The sequence below is a fragment of the Sceloporus occidentalis genome, unplaced genomic scaffold (genome assembly GCF_023333645.1).
Source record: "Sceloporus occidentalis isolate IW3139 unplaced genomic scaffold, rSceOcc1.0.p SCAF_7, whole genome shotgun sequence".
Taxonomy (NCBI): Eukaryota; Metazoa; Chordata; class Lepidosauria; order Squamata; family Phrynosomatidae; genus Sceloporus; species Sceloporus occidentalis.
The window spans coordinates 9298039-9314649 of NW_028316987.1; the positions used below are offsets into that span (position 1 = coordinate 9298039).

Consider the following 16611-nt stretch of genomic DNA (forward strand, 5'->3'; position numbering starts at 1 on the left):
TTAAAGACAACTGTTCAAACTCCTTCTTTCTCCTTATGGTGTGATGTGTGCACATGTGTGTGTATTTCTTTTTCAGTACTTTCTGTGACTTAGTTCAGCCTCAAATCCTAGCGATCAGAAGGGTTACAAGCATGAAATTCCTACAAACGGGAAAAGGATCAGTTGTAATAGGCAACTATCTGTCAGCAAGCAACAATGTTCCAGTAATGACATCAAATAATGTTTTGGTATATACTGTATATACTCATGTATAAGTCTAGAAATTTAGGTCAAAAAATTGACCCCAAAAGCCTGAGTCGACTTATTTATGGTCAATGTAAGTACTGCATCTGAACTCTTATTTATAAGAAGGAACCATTCACTGGAGAAAAGCAAGAGTATAATCTGTCCTGGAAGCACCGACCCATTCTATCCTCTCATCCATCCAGCCTTAAGAGTGAGCACAAAGACTTACTTCTGCTGGAATTTTGTATGTTCTATTACATTGTTTTGCTTTGCTTCATCCTTTAGATCCTTTGCTATATGCCCCTAACTTTTAACCTCAACATCTATGAGTCATAGCAAAATCCATAATCCAAAACTCGTCCTCGACTTATACATGAGATCGATTTATAATCAAGTATATACAGTATATCTGGGGGAGTTTGCTTGGTTCAGTCAGCGTGTAAATGTCAGGGTTACATTTCTAAAATTATCATTTAGAATCAAAGTATGAGTGCCCTACACTTCCTCATTACAAAGAGGGGACAAGTGCTGCTGAAGCATAGGTCCTAGCTAGAGCAGGCCATGTAACCTCACCATCTGAAATCCAGCAGAGACACCAAAAGGCTGCTGATGGGGGATGAGTGGGTTCATCTCAAATCTTTTCTTTTAAAAATGACTTCTAGTTACTTAAAATCACTTTGCAGTCTGCAAAACCATCTCTGCCACTTGATGCTATATCTTATCTAACCAGGAACAACTAAAGACATTATCACAAAGAGAAAAAGGATGGGAGAGAAGCGGGATGTTCCCATCCTTATCGTGCAATTGTGCAAAAATTATCACATGATGTCCCACAATGTCACACGCATCCCGTATGATTCCTATCAACGAAGTGGAATGGTCCTGTCACTTTTCATTAATGGGAAACTACCATTACTGAAAAGTGAGAGGATGATTCCATTTCATTGACAGGAGAAGGACAGGATGAGTGCGATGTTGCGGGACATCATGTAATAATCTTTGCGCAATCATGCAATAAGGACAGGAGCATCCAGCTTGTCTCCCATCCTTTTTCTCTGTGTGATAATCTCCAAGGTCCAAGGCAAAGTGGGGATATTTATTTCTCTACAGGGCCTCTAGGCAATTCCACTTCTGATTCCCTCTGCAGCGCCCTCACTTTTTTTGTGTGATGAGAGGGAGAGGGAGAGAAAAAGAACTGTAAGAGGAGATAAAAAGCATGATATTTATTATGATCCAAAACACACTACAGAAATAATCCAGTTTGAGACCGCTTTAACTGCCCTGGCTCAATGCTGGAGAATTCTGGGAACTGTCATTTTGTGAGACATTTAGCCTTCTATGTCAGAGAGCTTTGATGCCACAATAAACTACAGTTCCCATGATTCCCTGGTGTTTCCATTGGTTCTTTAAAAAAACCCTCAATGAAATGGATGGACAGAAACATCACCTGTGTACAGGGGTCTGTCTTCAATTTACTTGACAATTTATCATTCTGCTTAGCAGAAAGATTCACTTTTTCAAGCTGATAAATGATAATGAAAATTCACTTCATTGTCCAGATGACTTCAAGTTCACTGACATATCAGGATCCTGTTGGCTTTTTAAACACTCATAGCAAGAAAAGATGAAAAGTGTGGTGTGGGTGTGGGTGTGTAATTGTCTCTTCCATTTAATAGATGAGAAATTGATTTATAAGCCATTAAAGTTAATGCTGCTTCTATAAAGGAAGAATCAACAAGTAATCATTCACCGAAAAAGATAGCCGCTTGACAATGCAAATGCAGATCTAATAAATATTGTGGGATGGTTATGCAGCCCATTAGAAAGAAATCAATGTCATCCTTATAAAGAGATACTGCCAGTCTTTTCAGACTATGCTCTGGTCAAATATTTGAAGATAAATTTACAGGAACGCATGCCACCTCCGTCCTCATTCGATGTAGCATCAAATAGACATGTCTCTTCCCTTGGAAAAACACAGGAAGCTACATTACCTTACAATCTCATTTTGATGTGTATGATGGTAAGAGAGCGATTTTGACTCTCACCCTGCAAAACAGTAAATCATTCCAGTCTGGCTAATACAAAGAGCATCCACCGGTAGTTTCTCTCTTTTCCATCCTAAAATAAATGGCGTGCTTCACTCAGGATGGATACAATTCTTGTTTTATCAACAGAGTTTATACAATTGCTCCTCTGTATCCATTGATTTTTTTTTATCCACAGGTTCAAGCATCCATGGCTTGAAAATATTAAAAAATAATATAACTTCCAAAAGCAAACCTTGCTTTTGCCATTTTATATAAGGGACACCATTTCACTATGCCACTGCATTTAATGGAACTTGAGCCCACGGATTTTGGTATCCAAGGGGGCTTATGGAACCAGACCCCAGCGGGTACTAAGGGCACTTAGTTAAACTGTTCCTTATCCTAGGATGTTGTTGTTGTTGTTCGCCTTCAGGTTGTTTCTGACTTACGGAGACCCTACGTGACACTATAATGGGGTTTTCTTGGCAAGATTTGTTGAAAAGGTTTGCCATTGCCTTCCCCTGAGGTTGAGAGAGTATGACTTGCCCAAGGCCACCCTGTGGGTTTCATGGCTGAGGTGGGAATTGAACCTTGGTCTCCAGAGTCCTAGTCCAACACTCAGAACTTGAGTCGATCTCAACCCATGGTGACCCTATAGATGAGACATCTCCAAGAACTCATCCTTTACTGCCCTGCTCAGTTCCTGCAGTCATACCTGTGACCTCTTTCAGAGTCCATCCATCTAGTACTTTATGACCCTGGCCTGTCTGGCTGAGGCTTTTTCTGGGGGGGGGGGGGGGGTGGAAGGTGGCCCAAGGAGCTTCTGGCTGAGTGGGGGGGAGAGAGGCTCCCTTGGCAAGGCAAAGAGTGGGTTCCCCCCTTCGTTATCAAGATGGTGGCTCCCAGAGCCCTGTAGTGCACCATCACCACAGTATCCAAACTGGTAGCCGCCATCTGTCCCTACAAGATAGCATCAGCCAGCAGGGATTCCTTTTGTGATTCTAATATGCCCCTGCCTCTAGGAACTCCTGGGAGGAGGGAGCAACCTAATTCTCAGGGGAATCTCACCTTCTCCCCTGGGAAATAAAGGGTTTTGAGGCCTCACAAGGAGGCTTATTATGGGATACCCCACTATTATATTTGGAGGGGAAACCATGCCCCCCTATGAAACCTCTGGAAGTATGAGCTGCCATTCAGGAGCATGTTCAAGACGCCTGCCCTTCAAGACAAGAGAAGCAAGGCCCAGGAAAAGACATGGCAACCCTCTGCCCAAGAGAAGCCTACCCTTGTTTTCCTTTGCAAAGGTTCTATCTGTGGTCTGGAACCTTGACTCCATTCTGCAACCCAACTGTTGGTTGATAACTGCTGCTGGCCACAGTGTCAGGGGCTTCCTCAGAGTGAGTGAGCGAACAGAAGCGGTCAAGCGGATGGCAGCGGGGGGGGGGGGGGTCTGGCCAGCGCCAGACCCCCCCCCAAAAGCATCTCTGCTCCCCCCCAGGACCGAAAGCCCCTCACTTCGCCCTGCGCCCCAAAGTACACTGGCAGATAGTCCCAAGAATTCAAATCCCATCTCAGCCAAGGAAGGACAGAAGAGAGAACTGCATGTCCCAGCAGCCCCCACCCACCATCCTCTTGCTGCCACTGCTGGTTAGTCGGCTGGACTCCTAAACGCCTGCTTCCTCCCCTTCCTCCCCTTCCTCCTCTTTCCTTAACCTCCTTCCTCCCTTCCCCTCCTTCTTCCCCTTCCTTTTCTTTCCCTCTATCCTCCCCTTCCTTCCTTTTCCCTCTTCCCTTCCCCTCCTTCCTTTTCCCTCTTCCCTTCCCCTCCTTCCCTTTTCCTCTTCCCTTCCCCTACTTCCCTTTTCCTCTTCCCTTCCCTTCCTTTCCCCTTTTCCTCCCCTCTCTCCCTGTCTGCCTGCCTGCCTTCCTTCCTTCCTTCCTTCCTCTTTCTTTCTGTCTTTCCTTCTTTCTTTCTCTCCCTTCCTTCTTTTCTTCCTCCCTCCCTCCCTCGCTCCCTCCCTCCCTTCAATCCTTCTCCTTTCCTTTTCCTTCCTTCCTTCCTTCCTTCCTTCCTTCCTTCCTTCCTTCCTTCCTTCCTTCCTCTTTCTTTCTTTCATTCCCTCCTTCCTTCTTGATTTCTCTCCTTGATTTCCTTCTTTCCTTCCTTCCTTCCTTCCTCCCTCCCTCCCTTCAATCCTTCTTTCCTTTTCCGTCTATAAACTGGCCCGTTTATGTCGGATAATCAAGACTCTATTGTAATATGTATTCTTGTATATATTTAAACAAATAAGACTTATTCCAGTTCGGTTTCTTTTTCCATTGAAAAGTAATCACTGCATGGGCAGCTTTTAGAAATCTCTGTCCCTATTATTATATTTATCTGTTTCTTAACCTGTGTCCAAAATTCTTGAACAAATGGCCATTCCCACCACATATGTATGTAAGGTCCCTTAACACCATATCCATGCCAACATTTTGATTGAAATTTATCATTTATCAAGGCTAATTGATGTGGGGTCCTGTACCATTTTCAAATAATTTTCATTTGTTGTTCTTTTACATTTGTATTTTTAATAATAATAATTTCATACAGCCAAATTTTAATTTTGTCTGAATCAATAAATCTTTGTCCCAGTTCATTGTCAGTCCCTCTACCATTTTAAACTGGGTTGTAAACATAATCTTATAAATTTTCCCTATTAATCCTTTTCCCCTTTCTATTTTTTATTATTTCTTCCAGCAATTCATTTTAATCTAAAATATTCAATTGTATTTCATCTAATAATTTTATTATCCCTTTTATTTGAATCGAATATTGATTTCCAATTAATATAGTTAATTTTTCTTCCTGTATTCATGCCCCTGTTGAATCTTATAAGCCTCCAATTATTTTAAATTCCTTAATCTTTAATTTTTTAAATATCTTTCCAAAATATTCATGGTTACTTTTATTCAAATATTCGATTGATAACCATTTCCAGTTTTTTATACCCAGTTTTTTACTCCACTTCCCCTATATTTTATATTTCACCATCCTTGGACCAAATATTTTCTCTTTTTCTTTCTTTCCCCATGTTTTTCCCCTGGAAGATAGAGACATACTCCATTTGATTGCTCTCTCTTTCTAATTTAACCCACTTTATATTTCTTTCCCTCTCTCTCTCCCTCATTCCTTCCTTTCTCCTTCCTTCCTTGTCTCTTTCTTTCTTTCCTTCTCCCTCCCTCCTTCCTTCCTTTTTCTTTCATTCTTTCATTCTGTCCTTCCCCCTTCCTTCCTTCCTTCCTTCCTTCCTTCCTCTCTTTTTCTTTCTCTCCTTCCTTCCTTCCTTCCTTCCTCCTTTCTTTCCTCCTCTTCCTTTCTTTCCTGGCTTCCCTCTTTCTTTCTTTCTTTCCCTCCTTTCATTTATCCTTCCTTCCCCTTCCCTCTCTTCCTTCCTTGTTTCTTTCCCCTTGTCTTCCATCATTCCTTCCTTCTTTCCTTCCCTCTTTTCTTCCTTCTCTTCTTTACTTCCTTCCTTCTTTTGTTCCTTCCATTCCTCTTTCTTTCTTTCTTTCCTCCCTTCCATCCTTCTTTTATTTCCTCCTTCCTTCCCTCTTTCCTTTCTTTCTTTCTTTCTTTCCTTCCTTCCTTCCTTCCTTCCTTCCTTCCTTCCTTCTTCCCTTCCCTTTTCTTTCTCTCCTCTCGTCTTCTCCTTCCCCTCCTTCCTTCCCTTATCTCCTTCCCCTTCCCTTCCTCCCTTCCCCTCTTTCCTTCCCCTCCTCCCTTCCCCTCCTTCCTTCCCTTCCCTTCCCTTCCCCCTCCTTCCTTCCCCTTCCCCTCTAACCTCCATTTCCCCTCCTCCCTTCCCTTCTTCCCATTTTTCCTACCTTTCCTTCTCTCCCTCCCCCGCTCCCCACGAAAGCTAGTCCTATGAAATGGAGCATAAAGTGACCCGGCAGCACGGAGGAACGTTTGGGGCGGGGCCTTTGCCAGCGCCACGGACCAGCTGTTTCTGCCGGCGCAGCGGCGAGAGGCGCGGGAGAGGATTTAAACCCCCCAGCATTCCATCCCTCGACCCGGCGGCGCGGAGGAACGTTTGGGGCGGGGCCTTTGCCAGCCCCACGGACCAGCTGTTTCTGCCGGCGCAGCGGTGAGAGGCGCGGAAGAGGATTTAAACCCCCCCAGCAGTCCATCCCTCGACCCGGCGGCGCGGAGGAACGTTTGGGGCGGGGTCTTTGCCAGCCCCACGGACCAGCTGTTTCTGCCGGCGCAGCGGCGAGAGGCGCGGGAGAGGATTTAAACCCCCCCAGCAGTCCATCCCTCGACCCGGCGGCGCGGAGGAACGTTTGGGGCGGGGTCTTTGCCAGCCCCACGGACCAGCTGTTTCTGCCGGCGCAGCGGCGAGAGGCGCGGGAGAGGATTTAAACCCCCCCAGAAGTCCATCCCTCGACCCGGCGGCGCGGAGGAATGTTTGGGGCGGGGCCTTTGCCAGACCCACGGACCAGCTGTTTCTGCCGGCGCAGCGGCGAGAGGCGCGGGAGAGGATTTAAACCCCCCCAGCATTCCATCCCTCGACCCGGCGGCACGGAGGAACGTTTGTGGCGGGGCCTTTGCCAGCCCCACGGACCGGCTGTTTCTGCCGCGAAGCGGCGAGAGGCGCGGGAGAGGATTTAACCCCCCCCCAGCATTCCATCCCTCGACCCGGCGGCACGGAGGAACGTTTGGGGCGGGGCCTTTGCCAGCCCCACGGACCAGCTGTTTCTGCCGCGAAGCGGCGAGAGGCGCGGGAGAGAATTTAAACCCCCCCAGCATTCCATCCCTCGACCCGGCAGCATGGAGGAACGTTTGGGGCGGGGCCTTTGCCAGCCCCACGGACCAGCTGTTTCTGCCGGCGCAGCGGCGAGAGGCGCGGGAGAGAATTTAAACCCCCCCAGCATTCCATCCCTCGACCCGGCGGCACGGAGGAACGTTTGGGGAGGGGCCTTTGCCAGCCCCACGGACCAGCTATTTCTGCCGGCGCAGCGGCGAGAGGCGCGGGAGAGAATTTAAACCCCCCCCAGCATTCCATCCCTCGACCCGGCGGCACGGAGGAACGTTTGGGGCGGGGCCTTTGCCAGCCCCACGGAACATCTATATCCTCTGACGAGCGGGGCAAGGAAAACGGACGCTTGGTGATGTGAGCCAGTTGGTCTCACTAGCCCATCTCAGGTGACAAATCGGGCTCCTATTGGAGCCCGGATATCCATCCCACGAAGGGGGGTTATTTTGGGGACTCAAGGGGGGCCCATTGCTTTCTTTTTCGGCATGACCTTCCAATTGGAGGGTTGGTGTTCCAGGGAGCAAGAGAAGGCCGCAGAGTAGCCAGTGTCACCTCAGAAAGCCTTGTGCTACAGTCCGTTTTTTCCAATTCTTTTAGGGGCATCAACGTTTCAAATGTGGGAATAAGTTTTGTTGTAACTACAGTATAACCTAACCCGGACAATTTATTCTTCTTCTATTTCTATTGACAGAATAAGATAGTATTGTAGAGGTAACCTGAGAAAGAAAGATACAAAACAGAAAAGTAAGCTATAACTTTTACTTAAAGATTTACTCTAGAAAAATGTAAATAGAAAAGACCAAGCTATGAGAATGAATGTAAATATAACTCAGGATATAAGCCAATGTTAAGATGCGAAGTGTAAAGAGGACAACTAGATGAGTAGGAAGAAGATAATACATGAGATAAGAAAAACGGAATAAGAAGAAATGACTCAAGTGGTAGGAAGTCTAGGATGAATGTTACATGTGTTTTAGAAGTAACAATGTTATGTCTTTGTTGTTATTTGTCACGAGTATATGTATCATATTGGTTTGTGTATATGTGTGTAGACATGTGTGATCACACTATGTTTTGTGCAAAATGTAAAAAAATTAAAAAAAATACTTCTGCCATCTGTGAGTCAGTTTTTGGGAACTATACATTTACAAGAGCTGTTGTATTTTCTTGTTGGCTTGGTTTTTGCTTTCCATTAAAACCTCCATCTTAAACACTACTCTGCAGCAGATGAAGTTGATGCCTATCCCTGCATGACTATCCCTGAATTATATTTATGTACATTACTTTGGAGGGTCAGTGTGGTATAGTGGTTTGAGCGTTGGATAAGGATTCCTGGAAACTACAGTCTGAAGGCCCGCTCAGCCATGGGAACCCACTGGGTGACCCTGGACAAGTCATAGACTCCCAGCCACAGAGAAAGGCAAGGTAACTCCCCTCTGAGCAAATCTTGCCAAGAAAACCTCATGGTAGGGCCACGCTTGTGTCACTGTAAGTAAGAAATATCTTGAAGACACAGAACATATGAAATTACTCAGAATCTCCCTTTTCGTTACCAAATTTCCTGTAAGACTGGCCTTACCATTAGGCAATAGACTTTTGGTGCAACACATTTATGGAGTCACTCCTCTGGAAGTTGTTCCTTTTGAATCCCTGTGTCATCTTCCTCTCTTTCTACTTCCCTCTACCTTTCCTAGCATTATTTTTTCCCCCAATGAGTTGTGCCTTCTCACGTGCCCAGAGGACCACCTCAGTTTAGCCATCTTGGCTTCCAGAGGGATTTCTGGTTTTATCTGTTGTGGGACCCATTTGCTTGGTGGTTCCTCCAGGTAAAAACCTGAAGCCAATGCATAAGCTGAGAGCCTCTTGAATTTCTGAAGACTCTTGCTTTCTCACTTTGTTAGCGGTGAAACAAATTAAAAATCTATTAAGTAACATAGCAAGTTGGCTGCTCTGGAATCAATGAATTTAGTAGTGTTTTAGACAGGGCTGCATTTTCCCTGATAAATAAGTGTATAGTTTGTGTGTACTTCTTGGATCAGGTTTATCACCAGAGCCTGTGTCAGAGAATGATCACTATGAACTTCACATGGGGCTGCAGGATGCCTGTTGAGAATCATCCAGCATGAGTGTTAAAAAATTGTATTGCATGTGTTCTACCCATGTTCTTGTATTTTAAAAGCAGTAGCTCCCTCAACAAAGGAACTCTTTCAGGACCTTTCATTCTCACATCTTTCACAGCTTGTGTGACTAATTCTTCCTGTTCAATAACAACCAAAGAACTAGATTACAACTGGTTTAGTAAACCACTGCAAAATTTAAATCCCTTTAACTATCTGGAGACCAATACCAATTTCATTACCAGCCATTTGCTTCCAATAGCTTAAGACTTCCAAATTATGCAAAATCCCTCTTATATTAGATCAGTAAGTCCCAGGTAACTTAACTGATTCTATATATTAATATACACCCCGTTCTGCTATTTATCAACTATTGTCAATAGCATGTAGTGTTAGCAGTCACCACCTGCCCTGCCAGTAAGTTCTTTTCAAATTTACCGAGCTTAAGTGAATTAGGACATTGACTCAGACCACCATCCAAGAATGTTTCAACCACAAATGAATTTATTTTAGCTAGTATGAAGCATCAATTCCAAGTATATGTTCTGAGTACAACAATTACTTTGAAAGAACTCCCTACATGAGTATCTTAGCCTTCAATACTGCTAACATCCTGATGTATTGCCACACCAAAGCCTAGTCTGGATCACACAAACTAAATGCTGACTTAATGGTGCTGTAAGCTATCAACCCTGTAGTTGCATAGTTGCATCACAATGTTGAGGATGCTGATGTTAACAGGATAATCCTCATGGTCAAGAGCAGTACACCTGGCCCCACTATCCCAGGTGTCAAAATGGTGTCCTGAAGCTCTCCCTTCTATAAGGAGTTACCAGCTCTAGAAAATAAACAGTAGGCATTATACTGCTCTGGAGACAGCCACCCCTTAGAGGGGAACAGGGAAAAGCTATTTGTGAACTACTTAAGCTGATCAAAAGCGCATCGTCTTTTAGCTTTTAACAGGGTATTGAAAGCACAAGGCAAGTGTTTCAGAAAATCATTTTTATTTAAATAACTGTTTAAATACATTACACAGAACATCAGGACTCAAACCAAGACATCTGTTGCTTCACAGGGCTGTTAGTTGCTAAAGCAGTGCTTTGCAAAGACATCCTATTTAAAAACTGTTCCCTCCAATCTGAGCCTGCTATTGGTGTATCTGGTTTCATCACCTCAGTGCCTGACCCAAGGGGTTTTTGACTTCCACATCCCCTAATACCTTTGAGGGGAGATTCCTTCAGATATGCCAAGGTAGTTCAGACTGTACCTGCCTTTTGATACTTGGTTGTCACAGTTCATTTAAGACAGACACTGCTAGTTAGTGTCCTGAATATAACAGAGGTGTTTTAAAACATTGGACAAGTCCCCAGCAGAGCCAGAACAGCCATGGGCCTTCTAAAAGAAATGTCTTGTGCAGAATAAGCTTCTGGCTTGACACCACAAGTGTGTCTGGTTTAAATGAGGGACAGCAAGACAACACAATGTGGGCTCTTGTCAGTTTATTACATTGCTGAATTACACTAGTCCAATCTAAAAGGAACCTGATGCGATTACATTATGCAAGATGGCTTGTTTTAAACTAGCGATGCGGGACACAAGGAATTTCTCATTGTAGGGATGTTTTCTCCCTTGAGACTTCGGTGACCCACAGGCACTTAAAACCCATGGACCTTCAGCTGGTCGTCTTTAGCCAAGCCAATCTGTAGAAAGCAAAAAGAAAGAAAAGTGTTATCATGGTTTCGAGCACCAGATAATGCAGACTGGACAACTAATGTTTTCATACTTATTTTTAACAGCCAGCCACTATTACCACAACAATGCAAGATAAAGCAGCTACTGCACAGCATATGTTCTTGGCTTCACATCAATTGCGACAATGGAGCCTAAAACTACAGAACCTAATTTCTGCTCACTAGTTAAAAATCAACAGGAATGTGTTAAGCAAGCAAGAACTTTAAAGGACAACTTAGAGCACTTACCTCAATGAGGAACTGACATATGTTCTTCCGCTGGTCCCCCTGAAGCTGAATCACCTCTCCATACTCAGGATGCTCAATCACAGTGCCATTGCAGGCAAACTTCTACAGAGACAAAAAAAAGAACCAAGCATTCAGATTTGAACAGATGCTTTGGACTTTTTTGTTTACCACATTGCTAAACAGATTATCCCCAAGTATCAAAGCTGTACATGAATGTGCTCAGGTAACTGCAAAACAGACTGATTTTGATAAATGAAGGTATCTCTTTCCCCAACATTTTATGCTTGCCTTACTGTAGTTTTAGTGCTTTTAGGAATTAGCGTAAGCCCCACAACCCACTCACCTTCTTGAAGGCCTTCACCAGTTTCTTTTTATCATAATCATCGGCAATGCCTTGGACAGTGGTGAGGGTTTTTCTGCCGTTTCTCTGCTGGATCCTTATATGGATGTAGTCCTCAGTCCCAGCAGGAAGTAAGTCATCACCCTTACTTGCATCAGCAAAGGGGTCTGAAAGGAGGAAGGAAGAAGGTTGAAATGCAAGATTCGGCCATCCCCAAACAGTTGGCGCCAGCCTTATCCTTTCCTGGTGCTCACAAGCCACAAACAACACAGGAAGGCTTTCTTTCCCTATTTCACAGAGATGGCCAACAATGGCTCCTCCCACACACAACCAACATCACAGTCCAATTCGAGTTTATATTGTTCTCATCAAGTGTTTACCCCAATATTGCCATCTTGACTAGCAGACTCCAAGAAATCAAAGACGTAGCCATGTTAGTCTGGAAAACCAGTCTGCAAAGGGATCTCGCAGCACCTTTGAGACTAACAAAGATAGAGAAACTAGCAGCATGAGGTTTTGTAGACTTGAGCCTACTTCTTCAGATGCAGAGGGTGGACCAGAATCCAGAGGCAGACCTATAGAAACCAGATGTGCATAAGTCTGTCTCTGTACTCTCCAATCCACCCTATGCATCTGAGGAAATAGGCTCAAGCCTACCAAACCTTATACTACCACCTCCTTCCTTTCCGTTAGTCTCAAATGGGCTGAGAAGATCGCCTCGCAGCCTCCAAGAAAGCCCATAACACACAACATACCAAGGTACTCCCCTCCCTCCCAGCTGGGGACTGCAACTCCCATGCGATTGACTCTATGGCTGATGGGAAATGCAGTCCTGCAACATCTGGAAAGCCGAGGGTGACCTGACACCCTCCTTTTCCAGGACGTGCTCTACATTTTGTCCAGGAGGAATTGCAAAGTGTCCTCCATTCCGAACACAAGAAGCCTGAATCAACACTTCTATGAGTGGGTTTTTTGGGCTATGAGAATATTCCTGATGTTTCTCCAGCAGCTGTGGCTGGCGTCTTCAGAGACCTTTCTCTTTCTCTCTGAAGATGCCAGCCACAGCCGCTGGTGAAACGTCAAGAACAGACTCTTCTAGGACATGGCCTCCTAGCTTGCAAAACCCACAAAAAACCCCGTATGGATGCCAGCAGTGAAAACCTTCGACTCCACATTCATAGGAGTGTTCTTAGCTTCTTATTTGGTCATGCTTCCTCCATTTTGTGGCGCCTTGTCCTCCTCCTCCTCCTCCGCAGTGATGACGTCTGGTCACCCTGGGAAGGCCACATTCACCCTCCCTTGCTTTAGGCCTGGCTTTGTTTGCCCCCCCCAATCCATTAAGGGAGGGGCTTCCCCCATTTCTTGCTGTCATCCCGTGACCCTCCCACTGCCAGGCTGACGCAACCGCCAGGAATTAGCAGCTGCGTCAGCGAGAAAGGAGCGAGAAGAGGGAACAGGCAGGAAACAAGATGGAGGCCCAACAACGAAGGCCGCACTTCCCATATCTGAGCCACGGCCCTCCTTCCCTGCAGAGCCCCACCGTTTTGTTCCCAAGTGAGGCTGCTTTAGGCAAAATATATCCAGGCAGCACTTGCCTCCCCTCCCTCCAAGAATGGATGAAAGGGACCCTCTCGGTTCCTTTTCCTTGGCAGGAGAGACTACAACGAATGACAGTAGTTGCCCATAGAGAATACTGGAGAATACTTGCCCATAGGAGAACATTGGGCAAGTAATGTTTCCCATGGGAAAGTGTTCTATGTTTCCCTATGGTGAAATATAGGTTCCCTATGGGCAAGTATTCCCCCATTTTCCCTTATGGGCAAGCAATGTTTCCCTATGGACAAGTCTTCCCCTATGAGCAAGTAGTGCTTCCCTATGGGCAAGTCTTCCTCTATGTTTCCTATGGGCAAGCAATGCTTCCCTATGGACAAGTATTCCCCAATGGGCAAGTACTCTCCTTTATCCCAGCCTAGCCCTCCCCCTGGCGTCCTCCATTTCCCAACCTTCCTCTCCAGAAGGAATGCCAAAACGCCCTCCATTTTAAGCCCTACAATCCAGCAGGGATTCACACTGACATCCAAACGAGCGTTTCAATAGCCTCTCTTTGGTCACGTCTCCTTGTTTCTGACCCTTATCCTGGGGCTGGGTTTGGGGGGGGGAGACTTCTCCAGAGAGGGCAAAGTCCCCCCTTGCCTTCCCTTTGAGGCTGAGAGAGTGTGTCTCATCCAGAGCGGGCCCACAATGAACTCCAACTCCCAGACTCCCATAGCCTTGAGCCAGAAGAGGGAAGGCTATTATGGTGCCCGGACGTCCTCCTTTTCCAGGACGCGTCCTCCATCCCAACCCCGGGAGTCCGGCCAAAACGTCCTCCATTTCGGAAGAGCAAGAGAGTCCTTTAAGCTCCTATTTGGTCCTCCTTGGCGTTGAGGACCTTATCTAAGCCAATGTCTTTTCCAGGCCCAAAATGGATCCCTCCCATCGGCGGACATTTTGTGGCTCTGAAAGACAAGCAACGCTCTCAAAGCCCAGGATCGTTGCGGCTCTCATCTCCCCGCAAACCCTCCTCGTTATTATATCCCCCGCCGCCTTCGCTTTGCCTTCCCCTTCCTCACCGAAGGAGTGGAGGTTCTGGATAGCGGACATACGACGCGTTTCGCTTCCCCTTTTTTCCGGGTCGGAGGCAACAAGAAGCAGCGGAGGAGAAGGAGTCAGAAAGAGGCGGCGACGGCGGGAAGAGAAGCGGCGATGGCGGCTCTTCTTCGACCTTAAAAACAAAATGGAGGAGGAGGGGCAAAGCAAGAAAGAGAGAGAGAGAGAGGCAGCAGGAAGGGCGGGGCTAAGCCGCCGACGCTTTATATACCCCACTCGGCTTTTGTGACGTCAACGCGCAACGGGAAGGCGAGCGACGCCATTGGCTGGGAGAGGGGAAAAAAACCGGGAACCATGGTTGCCGCTGGACGTCGACGTCACACTGCGTATCCTCGCCTCCTTTTTTCTCCATCCTACTGCGCATGCGCGCTTTGTTGTATGTGTAGCCGGCCAGGGCAAACCGGACAAGGCTGGATTTTTTCCTTGTGACGTCAATGGCGCTAGGAGAGGAGGAAAGGGATTGGTTGATAAGAAGCGAGAGGGGGAGGGATTTGTGGGCTGTCAATCACTCCCGACAAAGAGGGAGGGGCGGAAGTTATGTGTGTTTTTTTTAAATAAAGGTTGTAATAATGGCGGATTGGCCTTTGTTTCGTGTGTTTATACAGACGTTGTCCCTGTTGCTTTTGATTTCTAAAATTAGAACTAAGTCCTGCAATATTAACAGGATAAGATTCTAATTGGTGACTGTTTCTAAAATAGACACAATAAAAAGCCTTGAAATTAAAGCCAGGCCCTGAAATACAAACAGAATATGGTTTTATTTTGTGACAGGAAAAGCATTTTGTATATCCCCAGGAACACCACTGTTATCTTCTAAAATAAACACAATAAAAAGCCTTAAAATTAGAGCCCTGAAAATATATAAAATCATCTTTATTTCCTTTCTTTTTTTAAAAAAAAGTTTCTTGTGTTAATAACACAACAAACAGACACAAAACATACACACAAAGGTATACATATAAACACCTATAACCCAGAGATATAATACTTTTAGTCAGCCTACTAACTAAAAGACAAAACAAAACTTGACTGACAGGATAAGATTTTAGTTGGTGAGAGGAAAAGCACTCTGTATATTCTCAGGCGCACCAGTGTTGTTGTTGTTTTAAATACACATAATAAATAGCCATAAAATTAGACCTGGTACTGAAATCCGTCAAGGTAAAATTTTAGCTGGTGGGAGAAAAAGCACTCTGTATATTCTCAGGACTACCACATTGTTGTTGTTGCTTTATAAAATACATGTTATAATAAAAAGCCAACAACAAATGTGAATTGCTTGGGCCAATTGAATCACAGTCTCAAGTCACACTCTCTCAGCTTCAGGAGAAGGCAATGGCAACCCCCCCTCTGAAGAAACTTGGCAAGAAAATCTTGTGACAGGTTCGCCTGAGGGTTGCCATAAGTCAGAAATGACTTGAAGGCAAACAATATGTGATATATACACACACACACATACATAACACATCAATTGGAGTACAGTTTAGAGACCATGTTAGTCTGGAATATCAGTATGGAAAGGGATTTTGTAGCTGGTGGGAGGTACAACAACGTAGATTCTCAGAAGGATCACTCTGTTCTTTAAAACACACACATGCTTTGTGATAAAAAGGCAACAACGAATGTGAATTGACAAGGCCAATTGAACTGGCCTCCGTCCTGGGAAACTGGATAGTTATTACTTTTCTCACTGTATTTGCGACATGCACATATGTTTTGTAAGATATAATATAATACCATTGGCATTCCATATCCACAGATTCTTTATTCATGGATTCAAACATCCATGGTTTGAAATATAGATAGATAGATAGATAGATATTGAAAAAATTATACACACACACACACATATATATTTGAAAAAGCAAAGCCTGATTTCATATAAGGGACACCATTTTATTATGCCATTCTATTTAATGGGACTTGAGCATCCACAGATTTTGCTGTCTGCAGTGGGCCTTGGAACAAAACCTCAGCGATACCAAGGGTCCAATGTACAATATAAACATACATACATCAATCAGTGTGGTGTGGTGGTTTGCACATTGGATTAGGACACTGGGAGACCACAGTTCACATCCCCTTTCAGCCATGGAAAGCCATTATGTGACCATGTGCAAGTCACACTCAGCTTTAGAGGATGGCAGTGGCAAATCCTCTGTGAAGAAACTTGACAAGAAAACCCTGCAATAGGTTTGTCTTAGAGTTGCCATAAGTAGGGAAAGATTTGAAGGCAAGTAACACTATTTATCTATAGAGATATATACGCACACACAAACACATTTATCAATGGGGTTACTATTAGGAGAAATTGCTGTGTTAGTCTGGAAAATCAGTATGCAAAGAGGTCTTCTTGAAGCACCTTTGAGACTAACTGAAAGAAAGAAGCAGGTAGCATAAACTACAACTTCTTTTGCACAGTCTCAAAGGTGATACAAGATCCCTTGGCATACTGATAACTTATCAGTGTTT

At 45.0% G+C, this 16611-nt stretch overlaps 1 protein-coding gene across 1 annotated transcript; it reads right to left on the minus strand.

Annotated features, from left to right (window-relative positions):
• Nucleotides 1-10158: 10158 nt before the first annotated feature.
• EIF1 (eukaryotic translation initiation factor 1) lies at nucleotides 10159-14328 on the minus strand. The gene is made up of 4 exons (XM_089531853.1): nucleotides 14103-14328; nucleotides 11494-11657; nucleotides 11151-11252; nucleotides 10159-10871 (listed from the first exon to the last, which is right to left on the minus strand). Exons 1-4 carry the CDS (start codon nucleotides 14131-14133, stop codon nucleotides 10827-10829), a joined length of 342 nt encoding a protein of 113 aa, XP_089387979.1. The 5' UTR covers nucleotides 14134-14328; the 3' UTR covers nucleotides 10159-10826.
• Between the last annotated feature and the right edge of the window lie 2283 nt (nucleotides 14329-16611).